Raw genomic sequence first — 12844 nt, 5'->3', positions numbered from 1 at the left:
GTAGTACCAAAAAGCATGTTTTTTTTCCCCATCAAACAAAGCAGTAAGGAGTATTTTTAGGCTTTGCAATTGAAACAAAAAAAACATATGAAAGAAATGTCATCAGTTCCATTGTGGAAGTCCTAAAGGTAAACTAAAGCAAAATCTGAAGTGTTGTCAACACGTTCCCTGGTGCCCTCAAACACCTACACACTTCACACAGTCACATGTCCTCAGACAGCACTAACAGATTGTACAGCCTGTAGACGCACTCCACATATACAGCTATAGATGCACTCATTCCTGCTTGTATTGTGCCCAACCTGGCAAGAAGTAGAGGGTGATGCTAGAGTGAATATCATGGATGAGTCAACACAAAGAAACAGCACAACAACACTGGTGGGCTGAGCTACTTTTATCCGCTGTCTCATGCCTGGATGGCTTAGGTTTCGTACTGCAGTCGGGGGACACGTGGCTCTGAGTGGGGTCTGAGAGGGCAGACACGGAGATTCGGCAGTTGGACGAGCCCTCAGATGAAGCTCTTTTACACCATTGTTCCAGCCATTACAGCAGCCAGCGCTGGTCGCCCTCCCTGCCCTGATCTGAGAGCACCGGGCAGGGATACGTTATCTGCAGAATCCCCTCCAGCCCTTCCAAAGACGAGCTCGCTTTCACATGCTGATGAGCCCAGAGATCACCCACACACTCAAACTGTACATTGCACACACATTGTGAAAGGACCTCACATGCATGCAAAGAGAGGTCTGTACGTACACACTCACTGTCAGGGTGTATTAAATAACACAAGCGCCGTCACGCACAGCCAATGAGCTTATCTGAAGAACTAATTATCATGGCAATGAGAGGAGAGGGGAGAAAAAAAGGGGGAGATGGTGTGCTGGATGAAGGCATGTCTAGTTGAGGAGATGAGGAAGAGGAAATGATGTTTGAGGGAAAATAAACTCAGGAGGAGGATGAAAGGAGGAAGAGCGACCAAATGTAGAAGAGAGAAGAGGAGAGGGGATGGAGAACTGGGTTGAACAGCGGGGAGTCACAAGAAGAAAAAAAAAAAAAAGTGTGCATCAAGTCATGCTTTGCACTCAGGAGAACGTTTGTGTAGCAGAACAGTTGTCCAACCCTGAGTGAACAATATAAACAAAAATGAACTTTGTGAAGAGCAGTTCCCAACCCTGGAACTGTGTCTAACAAAGCCCACTGAATGATAACAAATGCCACAGTTCAGTTTAACATGAGGTATAACAGAGCCACAGGCATGAATATCCATTCAGCAGTGAGTGGATAATCAGTGGATGCTGAGTGCACAATTCCCCGCGGGCTATATGGGAACTTTGTTTTTTTTGCCAAAGTCAAAAAACATACAGAACACTTTTTTTTTTTTTTTTTTTGACTATTTTATTTATGAAGCGCCAAAATGATGGTACATGCTTCCAAGTACAGTCAACACTAAAATAGTCTTTTAGTGTGTCAGAATAATTTTGTTAATTTTATTAATGAAATGGAGTGCTCGTGATTCAACGGCTTCATCTATAAATAACAGAAAATGTAATAAACTACCTTTTTCTAGTCTCTTTCAGTTCACACTCAGTAATTATAAAGTAATGAACCGAAGTTGCTGCTGTAATTACTTTGGTTTTACAAGACTCAAAATATTCCAGTAGCTTAAATAAGGTAAATGACTGAATTTGATTACATTTTTATAACTTTTTTCCCCTGTTCTGTGTACTAATCACAAAAATATGCACTGCATATTAGCAGAGGAGGCCTTTGTCTCACAATCACTGAGGGTCACCCAGGCTGCCCCACCCCCCCCCCCCCCCCCCACCCCCCACCCCCCCGCACTCACAGACCAACTGTAGTGTGATTTTGCCTTATTGGCTAAAATCCCTCATGGTCTGAACTTCTGCGGTGAACCTGTGTAGAGCCTACAGTGTAATCTGCGCAGGTGGCTACGTTGTGCGTCACTTTTCATTCGAATTATGAATTTCAGGGAAATCTGCTGTGTTAACGCTTTCTAAAGTTCAACCAGTGCATGTTGTTTTGATGGTGTTTATGTTTGAATGACTAAAATAAGCATTATGATTCTTCCCATAATTTTTAAAAATGTTATTCCTTCAGGGATGCTCAATATAATAGTTTTTCCAAGACATAGCAGCTGTTCTCTTCAGTCATTTGTAAATGGCTCATAAAAAGCCCGGCCTATGTATGCACCATTTCTCAATTTGCAACAGTCTCCCCACAAAGTTCTTTTCATCTCTTAGTGTAATTAACTTTAACAAAGTCATCTGAAAAAAGGTGAAGCTGAACCGGGAAGCAAAGACGACGGGAGGGATTTGTGTCAGCAGCAGAGAGCGTGGATAACGGCCGGGCAGCAGAGCACTGACGGCTCGGTAGAAAGGGTGAGAATTAAGAATGATAATGAAGGAAAAGGTGAGAGCAGTGCTGGCAGCAGGTTATGAATGGCAAGTTTTTAAGGGGAGGACAAGAGCTGTGCTCCTTCCAAACTGTTGGCAGTGAGGTTTAAGTAGAGGGGGAGGACAGGACTAATAGCTGGGTGGAAGTGGACTATATTTGGGAAAAGAGGCTGATGAGGATAAAGGTGGCAGGCAGTGGAGATGATATATACTACAGCAGGAGCAGCATAAAATAACAAAATATGAACCTAATTGCACAAAAATGTAATGAGATACTTGATCGCATTAGAGATGCATAAATTAATCTGGAATAAAGTTTGTTCAAATGTACACCAGGTCAAAAACACCTTTAGCAGTTTAAACATTGTATCTAATTTTCACTTCCCTGTTAGTGGGAGAGTTTGAAGAGGAAGACGAGTAAAGGCTTCAGGACAGAGAAACTGAGAGAGCTGCACCTCCAGCTTTTCTTAACAGCCAGGGGTCAACATATACTGTCATATTTTTTTTTGGCTCATCCTTCGAGAATGAAGGGGGTCCAGTTACCAGTCTGGTAACTGGACCCCCATCAAAATTACAGTTTCTTCCTGAAAATAGAAGGTATACACTCACAGGTCTGTCATTCCTTTTTTCCTGTGTTCAGCACCTCGGTCAGTGGTTGCTGTTTTTGAAGTGCTTGATAAATAAAGTTGGCTTTGCTTTGCTACTGTCGCCTTCCCATCAGCTCGAAGCAGTCTGGCCGTTCTCCTCTGACCGCTGATATCAACATTTGCACCAAAACAACTGGATATTTTTTCTTTTTCACACCATTCTCTGTAAACCCAAGGGATGGTTGTTTCTGAAATGGCATGTGATTTGCTTATTAGATAAACGCATTAATGAGAAGTTGAAGAGGTGTTCCTAATGAAGTGGTTGGTGAGTGTATTTCCACTATGCGTGTGCAGAGATTCATGGCTTCATGTACAGCTCAGTGAAGAGTGCTAATGTGCTCACTGGCTTTATGCATTTGAATTATTGGACAGATATGATGCTAATTCATGTCATCGAGTGTAAACAAGAAAAAAAAAAGACAGCACAGATCAAGCTTTCGTGAACATCTGCTGTGCACATCCATCAGTGCGTTAGGAATCGCACTGGGAAACCAGTTTGGCTATTGATTGGCTCATTGGGGACTTTGGATCTTTGCCCTTATGGAATTCTCCCATCAGCGTATCTCTCTTTAAATGTCTTCAGTCTTTACTTCTCAGCCATATCCCAGCATCTTCTCAGCTATTCCAACACCTTACGTGACACCACCATCACTGATTCACCCATGAATTCTTACCATTCACACATCTGAGATTTAAGAAGTATTTGGACATGCTCAGAATCATGCTCGTCCCGGGCAGATGGATTCACTACCCATCTTTGCTTTCCTCAGTTATAGAGTTTACATTGAATTGGGTAAGGAAAACAACTCCAGGTATTGGAGTCGGGGGGGAAGCAACTGTGACAGTGTTATAGCTATGACAGTGACAGCTGAAGGCAACAGGAATCACAGGACTGAGAAATGATTTTTGTCATATATTAAGTTAAATCAACATTTCTGTCATTTCTTTTATAATTATAATTTACTTTTTTAAAATGTTCTCTGTGGCAGAGCAAACCCCTTTCGGTGCATTGATCTGACACATTATTGCAGCTTTCAACAGTGTTTTACTAAATTAACACGTTTGGATTGGTGGAAATATTAACAACAACAAAAGTAGTCTTTAACAAATAAAAGGAAAATTGATATTTCCATTTAAATTTTGATTAACAGTGATGAGGACAGAAGCAGAAGAGTAGGAGCGCTCGCTGTGAACTGTCGTTATTTTGATGTTGTGTCACGGGTGGGGGGCAATTTTGTTGCTCTTCACATTTATTATCTGCTGTGTAAAAACTCAGACATCACCACAGATGTTTGTAAAAATATATTAACAGCAACAAGAACTCGATACAAAGCAAAACCAAAAAAGTGGAAACTCTCAGGGAGCACAAGTGTGGCAATATGAAAACTAGCCGCATATTTTAGTATACTGTGGCTGTATGGATATTTTTCTTACATGCATTTATGTGTGTCCACCCATGTGTGTGTGCGTACATGCTCACGCCTACATGTGTGTGTGTGTGCAGGTGTGCGTGCTTATCCACCTGTATGTGTATGTACTTTCCTGGGCTCAGCTCGGGAGCTAACAGGTGCAGAGAAGACGCCGACCGTCACTGAAGAGACTGACATCGATGCAGAGGAGGCGAACCAGGCACCGGCAGCAGAGGATCTGAACCTCAACAGGGGAGTGACTGACCTGGACGCCACAGCCAAGACAGACCTGAACCACTCAGAAAACAAGGTAAACCAACACTGTGGGTACACATATGCAGTGTGGTACCTATGGCCAGCTGAGGTTCATGTATATTCTTTGTATGTATGGCAGCAATGTGAGAGCTCTTTGTTTGGTTAGCAAGACTAGCAAAGTGCTTTATTCTGTGCATTTGAAACACTTTATCTACCGTGCATACATGGTTATTTTAGAATTGTACGTTAATCTCACACACATTTTCCTCGGACTGCGCAAGTCTGCAGGAGGGTAACAAAGGTTTACATGGGCCGCATTTTACTTCTTAAAGCCTCCTTTTCAAGCGATAGGAAACAGAAAGGCCCCAGGAGACCAGGAGAGTCAAACAAGTTATGCTACTGTTACAAGGAAGATGGCAGTTGGAGACCACAGCACAACCAAAATTATTCCCGCTGTGTGCAACAGACTGTCTTTTTGTCTTTGAAGTGTTGTTTTTGAAGACAGGGACCAGGTCCCCAACCGCTCGCAGTCAGTTTCCATCTTCAAAGTGACTTTGGTGCATCAAGACCGTCATAAAACAGCAATGAGACAAAGTCAGTCTGCTATCAGTTGCGACCGAATGAGGTCAAGTTGCAATTACATGCAATAATGAGGCAGTTAACTGTGATGAATCAGCAAACGAGTTGTGTTCGTCAGCGGATTGATTGCAGCGTGTTTGCAATCTGTGTTTATACATTAGACAGCAGTTATTTGCAGACCTTTGCCAATCTGTCTGAGAGTGACTTCAGTCCATCTGAGTCAGACCACGACTGTATGGAGACAGGTTGCCTAATTGTCTTGTGATCAAAAGTGGTTGAGGGTGTTGTACACTCAACGTCTGGGCAACCAGTTGGTCACCACAGCTGCTTACAATCGGCTCCCAAATGCAAACCACCAGGCAACCACCATTTTTATTAATTTTTTTCTCTTATTTGTAAGAGGCTGCGGTTCTATTTTTACTCTAAAGTAACTGAGCCACCGGCAGAAACCAAACTGATAATTTAAGCTGCAAAAAGCATTTTAAAAATGTATTTATTTATTTTAACTGAAATGGGTTTTTTTGGAATTAGGCCCTATTTCTATCAAATCCATGGTGTTTAACTTTATTCAGCACTATGTGTGTCATGCATTAATTTAACTGTGGCCCATCATTTACTGTATCTTAGACAGTGTGGCCTGTTGGACAAAACTGTTGCCCACCCCCTACCATAGAGAGACCACAACCTCAAAAAGCAGTAGCAGATCAAAGACAGGGTGGCAAAAAATGTGTCTTTGCATTCAAAGCTACACTTATAGTTGGGAAACCTGGCAAGAAATGAAGTATTTGCATATTGTTTCAGGTTAACTTGACTCCACAGGGTCTCCAAAGTTTATACAGACTGTAAATTTTTATTTCTCTAAGGCTCTCGTTCATATAATATTTACTTGAGAAAAATCATAAAGTTTTCATTTCCATTTGACTTTACCTGTATGTATTAAACTCTAGTAAAATCAATGTTATACCAACTCTGTGCTCGTGTATGGCATGGCTACTAAAGCAAAAAGCCTCCACTGCTTGGTTTCTTTCAGAAGCTGTCAGCAGTGTGTTAGCAGCTGAGCTCTGAGACTACCAGTTCATGTCTTTGTGTGGCCTCATAGTGCGAGAGATTTGATACAGCTCAGTCAGACCATCTGCTCTCTGGCCTGTGGAAGCTCACGACCAGCACCTATCTATAACCAGAGAAATACTCTCTGGCCTGTCGGGAGGCGTGTGAGCGTGGCTGTTTTGTCTGGCTGCCAAAGCAGCATAGTAACTGTTGTTTACTAGATTTACTGTTGTATGCAGGGGTGTAATTGTGTTTTTGTTAGAGGCAGCAGTGGGAGGACAACTGCGTGATAAGGGCAGAGATGGGGTGCTGTTTATTATGCTACTCTCTTGCTCTAGACCTAGGGTTCCATACCAAGTTGGCAACAGCGGTGCATTGTAATAATTTTAATACTTTTACTATGTTTTTATTATTTATTGCTTCTCATAGTCTGGCTTTGCTGAGTGAGACGGAGTCGTGAGTGAACACGACTTGTAAAGTATTAAATATTGACGACGTCAGTGTTAACTTTAAGCTGTAGAGTTTTGTGGATGAGTTTATCAGTCTCTCACATCAGTGTGGAAGAATTTTGGTGCACTCTTCTTTACAACGTTGCTTCAGTTCATTCAGGTTTGCGGGTGTTCGTTCATGAACAGCTCCCTTGAGGTCCCAGCAGACAGCCAGGTTGAAGTCTGGACTTTGACTGGGCCGTTTCAACACCTTGATTTGTTTCAACAGTGATTCTATTGCTGGTGTGTTTGGGGCCATTGTCCTTTTGCACAACCCAGTTTTAACCGAGCTTTAGCTGTTGGACAGATGGCCTCATATTTGACTTTAGAATACTTGGGTATACAGAGGAGTTCATGGTCAATTCAACAACTGCAAGGTGCCCAAATCATCACCCCTCCACCACCGTGCTTGCCAGTTGGTATGACGTGTTTGCACTGATATGCTGTGTTTGGCCGTAATGCACAGTACCACTTTTAGGCAGAAACCAAACATCTCTACTTTGGTCTCATCTACACAAAGGATATTTTTCCAGGGGTTTTGTGGTTTGTACAGATGCAACGTTGTAGACCTAAGCTGTGCTGCCATGTTCTTTTTAGAGAGAAGAGGCTTTCCTGGAAACCCTTCCAAACAACCTATACTTCTTCAGTCTTTTTCTAACTGTACTGTCAGGAAGTTTAACATTTAACATGCTAACTGAGGCCTGTAGAGTCTGAGATGTAGCTCTTGGGTTTTTTGCCATTTCTCTGAGCATGTATGGGCCAACCTTGGGACGAATTTACTGGGATGTCCACCCCTAGGAAGCTTGTAGCATTGATTTAATACACATCTCAATGCTCCAGACCAGCAAGTGTCTGCATTTATAGAGGTGCTCACACTCGCTGATGATCAATTATTCAAGTTAATTTGATTAGCAACACCTCGTTGCTGCTTATTTCCTTAATTCCTATGAAAGCAATAAGGGTGTACTTGGTTTTTCACGGGACTGGTCAAACTTTTTTTTCCATAACTGTATATAAGATAAAGGTAGTCACTGTGACGACCTCTTGGTTACTCGGTTTTTATTTTAATGCCTCAATGTGAGCATTTTGGAAATCTCTATCTTATTTTGGTTTTTTTGTTTGTTTAAAAAAGCATGAGTGAGTGGGCTCATGTTCCCAAAGTTTCATTAATTTTGGTTCAGACGTTTTTGGGTTATATTGCTAACAGACAGACAGACAAACAAGCAAACAGGGGTGAAAAATAACCTCCCTCCACCTATCAGTTGGTGAGGTAATGAGACATAATGAGTATATTTAAGAGATACGCCCCATAAAACCATTCACATTCTTCAGATGTCAGATACTTGTAATAGTGTTAAAGCTGAACAAGGTGTTCTTTGTCACTGGTCCCTTGACATTACCAGTCAGGACAAACTGGACCAAACAGAAAAAGCAATCCAGTCATATAACGAGGTAGGAGAGGTGGTGGTAGAACTCAACTAGAAGACCACAGTTTCCTGTCCCATTTGGGAGGTTTGTGTTTTGCATTTAATTTTGTTTTCACTTTGTGTTTAGTTAGATTTATGCAACAGAACTACTTGGTTGGGTTGAAGAAATGATTGTTGTTTGGGTAAGAAGATGCTGGTTCACAACATAAGCGTGCACCCTGAAAAATCACTCTTAATTAGTTGGTTTAAATTTTATGCCAAGTTGTCCTGACTAAGTGTCCATGTGTCAGGGTTGAGAATGAGACCCATCTCTCATTATGGCTGCATTCAGTGCATGTCTTTTGTCCTGTCTCTCTCCCCTCACCCCCAACCAGTCGTGGGAGATGACCCCCCCTCCCTGAGCCTGGTTCTCCCAGAGGTTTCTTCCTGTTAAAAGGGAGTTTTTCTTTCCCACTGTTGCCAAGTGCTGCTCCCAGGGGGTCATTTTGGCTGTTAGGTTTTTCCTGTATGGTCTTTACCTTACAGTTTAAAGTGCCTTGAGGTGACTGTGTGTTGTAATTTGGTGCTATATAAATAAAATTGAATTGAATTGAATTGGAGTGCTGTATGACCTTGTGCATACTGCTGACATGACAACTACTATGCTAAAACAGCAGCAATAGACACCCTGGGAATGAAAACCAGCTCTCCAGACTCACTACTGTTTTCACTTTTATGTAAGCTTTATTTGGTCTAGTATCTATTTTATATGAAGGAATAAGGAATATTAATAAGATTGCTGCTCTCTAGCCAGAAGTAAACAATGCACCAAGATTCATTACTGAGTGCTCTTGAGCGAAAGGCTGTGGCTTCAAGAGTTGCCAGTTTTCTGGACAAAGTTGCAACATTTGCCAAACTTTTCTCCTACTTAGCAAGTCAGAGAGATGTCTTATTTATTCCCTCTGAAGCTCAGACGGCCACGTTAACACCAGCTGATTTGGGGTGATGTTTTTTTTTTTAATCTCTTTATGGTCTTTTTTCATAAGAATTCATAAAACGCCCTGGGCTGTACTTAACTCATGGTAACTAGGTTGTTCCTTTTTCATCCTCAGTCAATGGCAAATACTGAAACAGACAAGCTGTCAGGCAACACTCCAGGCCAGAGTTAAGTATACTTTTCATCAGGACCCAAATGAGATGTTATGTCACCTCAGGGTACAGGCTGACGGAACCATACCTGTTAACACAGCACATGAAGATGCTAAATCAGAGTTGTATAACCGAGCTACTGTATTCAGCTGGTTGACAGTCCTTGGGTCCCATTAACGTTAGTTATGAGACCCTTCATTACAGCCCCTGATTGAAAGCAACACGGCGTGAAATCACTGGAACAACGAGCTCTCAGCAATGACCTCTATTCTCAGGTCACTGGAGGGAGTGTCTGTGTGTGTGTTACACACTGTTGCATGTTCATGTACTATATGTATTCTTTTAAATGTTTTTTCCCCTCAACACATTTCATCAGTCTTAAATGTGACAGATTAAATGGAAATGCGCAATGACAAGCAGGGGAAGGTAATAGTGAATAAGATGTATGTGTGTGTGTGTGTGTGCGCCACTCTTGTGCCTTTATGTCAGTACCCATATATATGCATTTTTCTGTCACATAACCTTGTGTGTCTGTGTGTGTGTGTGTGTGTGTGTGTGTGTGTCTGTGTCCCTGAGCAAAGGGATTTGATTCACTACAGGGTTTCTTTGGAAGCTCATGAAAGGGAAAGCAGCCTGTGAGTGTTAAAGTTCATTCTCTTCCTGTCAGCTCCCATTAGACTGACAAATCCCTCGAGTGCCTGTGTTCAAATGATCCCAGAGGACTCAGAGAGCACACATCAATCCTACCTTAGGCTTTCTGTCCGTGAGATTGAGTCAGGACGTTTACCTTTAAAGGGCTTCCCTCAGGGATCAGAAAGAGTATTAATACAAGATAAATTACAAAGACAAAAACCGCAGTATACAAGGGGAAGACAAAAGTGTGTTTTACACATTTCTAACTTGTTTTTTGGTGAGAGATAAATGCTTATCTAATGTCTCAGTCACACTAGAGTAAAAAAAAAGGACGGCAGTCTCCTTGTGACTATGAACAATCGGTGGTTTCCCGGTGATCTCAATAATTTTTTTTGCTGTGGGAAACCAATTCCAAGTAGTTGAAGTGACCAACTGGTCACCCAGAGGTTGAGAGTGCAATAATCTCAATCTCTCTGCAACTTCTTTCTATCGCAAGGCGATTGCACGGGTCACCCGGTGGGAGGCAGCCTGACTCCAGACAATCATGGTGCGACTCGTACCGACTGCAATCGCTCTTATACAGACGGGTGAAGGTTGGCAAATAATTGGTGTCCATAAATTAAGTGCAAATTAAGACGCAGATTGGCAACATGTTGCAATCAATCTGAGGCAGTTTTCACTGATGAGCGCAACTCTTTGCAATAGGGGACTAGACTCAACTGGTTGCACTCTGGTAAATTGCCATCCTGCAGCAACTACATCCGTATTTGTGGAGGTATTTCGTTTTTAAACCTGTGAGGATCTGGCTGGACTCTAAATGTAAGTATGTGAATTTTTGTGTATGCAAGCAGCAACAGGTTGTACATGCTTTACATCTTGACCCCATTCAATCGCAGACTGGCACTATCTTGATGCACCAAATTTGCTTCAAAACGCGGCAGCTGACTGCGAGTGGTCCCCATCCTCGAAGCAACCATTTCAAAAGCAGTCAAGAAGTTTATTGCACACAGTTGCAATGATTTTGGTTGTGCCATTGTCTCAAACCACTGTTTCTGTAGCGTGCATGTAGCATATAGCAAAAAAAATAAAATAGAGATCCATCAGTGAATTTAGCAAATTCTCACACTGATTTCAGAGAAGAGACGTGTTTTTATGCCAGTCTTTTTTGAATCTCCCATCTAGAAACAAGGGATTGGTGCTGTTCTTTAAACAGAAGTATTTGTTATCTTTGAAGGTGAAATAGAAATGGGAGGACATGTATGTTTACACGGACGTGTGTGCTTTAAAGTTCGGCTGTACAACCAATGCTTTGATAGAGATATTGCTTCTGGTCTGCTTTCAGACGCTGTCAGGTGGGCGTAAACACTCTGATCTATGAGAGTAGCACTACAGGCATCACTCCACTGGCAAAACACTTCCTCTGTCTCTCTCTCTTTTCCTCACCATCCTTCATGAGTTTGCCTCACTTGTTTTAGACTTAATGTGCCCTAACATGGTCGGATTACTAGACAGACTTCCCAAGTCCAAGCTTTGGGGCCCAGTGGGTGAGAGGCAGTGTCTCTGTTAAATGTGATGCGAGTCTTAAAGTTCTTCTAAAGACACTGAGATCAGGTAAAAGCTGAATGTTCTGATTGTATTTTTCTCCTCTCCATTTATTTCTCCTGTATTTTGCTTGTTGTCAGTCTGGCTTTGGGATCATAGCAAATAAAAGAAAAGATACGATTAAATAAACAAAATTAAGTTTCATTTAACAGCAGGACATTTTTCTTTTACCAAATGCGATAAAAATCAAACCTAGAAAATGAGAGTGGCTGGAAAATAATCTGCCAGGAAAACTCAAATAAAACTTTACAGAAAATCAGAACTGAGATGGAACAGAAAATTATGTAGGAAGAGCGAGCTGCCAAAATACAAGGAAGAGGCAGACTTTATAGATCCTAGACACAGTGGCCAGCTGCCTCCTCTTTCTTGATTAGGTCCAGCTCTAGCCAGCCAGGAAACATGGAAAATACAGACAGCATGGACTAAACACACGAGACCCAGAGACAAACCCTGAGGCTGGTGGATAAGTGTGGTAGACAGAAGAATTAATGCCAACAAGTCGATCCAATATTTCTTTAAGTCATACTTTTTACTCTAGGAAACCTGGAGGCAGTATGCAGGATATTTATTATCAATTAATCCAAAATAAGTGTTGAGAGAGTGGAGAATTATTTGGTTACAGCTGTAGGTTCGATGAACAGCATGAAATTTGTCTACAAACAGCTGTAGGGAGAGTCGCATTTCCAAAAATGAATGGAGAATCAACATTAGGGACGGGGGGGATATGGTATCGAGCTTTAGCTCGACTTTTTGGCAAAAAGCATCCCTGATGTATAACAAACAAAATCAAGATTTCCATAAAAATCCCAGTGCAAACTCAGAAGATACAACAAAGCAGTGCACGTTCTACAGCGAAAAATATTCAGATCTATTTTTTGGTAAACAATTCCTCAAAAACGGTTCCTAAGGTTCCCTTTTATTAAAGTTTCACATCATTTGAGATCATCTTATTCACTGCCAAACACACATCTGTGTGTGTGTGTGTGTGTGTGTGTGTGTGTGTGTGTGTGTGTGTGTGTGTGTGTTTGGGGTGGGGTGGGGTGGGGGGTGCATTTAAAATGTGACGTTCATTAATGTTTAATTACATTGATGAGTGCGTTAATCTCAGGCATATATTCACTGTTTGAATGATTTCCCGCCTCTGCTGACTCTAGTTTCCAAATCTCTGTTTGCATTTAGTAAACATTTAGCTTGTAATGGGCAGAACGGGATGAAAAC

At 41.8% G+C, this 12844-nt stretch overlaps 1 protein-coding gene across 1 annotated transcript in view; it reads left to right on the top strand.

Moving 5' to 3' along the window:
- nos1apa (nitric oxide synthase 1 (neuronal) adaptor protein a) overlaps positions 1 to 12844 on the top strand; it is a 183338-nt gene that overhangs the window by 136712 nt on the left and 33782 nt on the right. The window contains 2 exon segments of the mRNA XM_030727156.1: positions 4563 to 4777; positions 8796 to 8804. Coding sequence (XP_030583016.1) covers positions 4563 to 4777; positions 8796 to 8804 — 224 coding nt within the window.

This window comes from Archocentrus centrarchus, chromosome 4, assembly GCF_007364275.1.
Source record: "Archocentrus centrarchus isolate MPI-CPG fArcCen1 chromosome 4, fArcCen1, whole genome shotgun sequence".
In the NCBI taxonomy this organism is placed as follows: Eukaryota; Metazoa; Chordata; class Actinopteri; order Cichliformes; family Cichlidae; genus Archocentrus; species Archocentrus centrarchus.
This window is presented reverse-complemented; position numbering and strand designations above follow the sequence as displayed.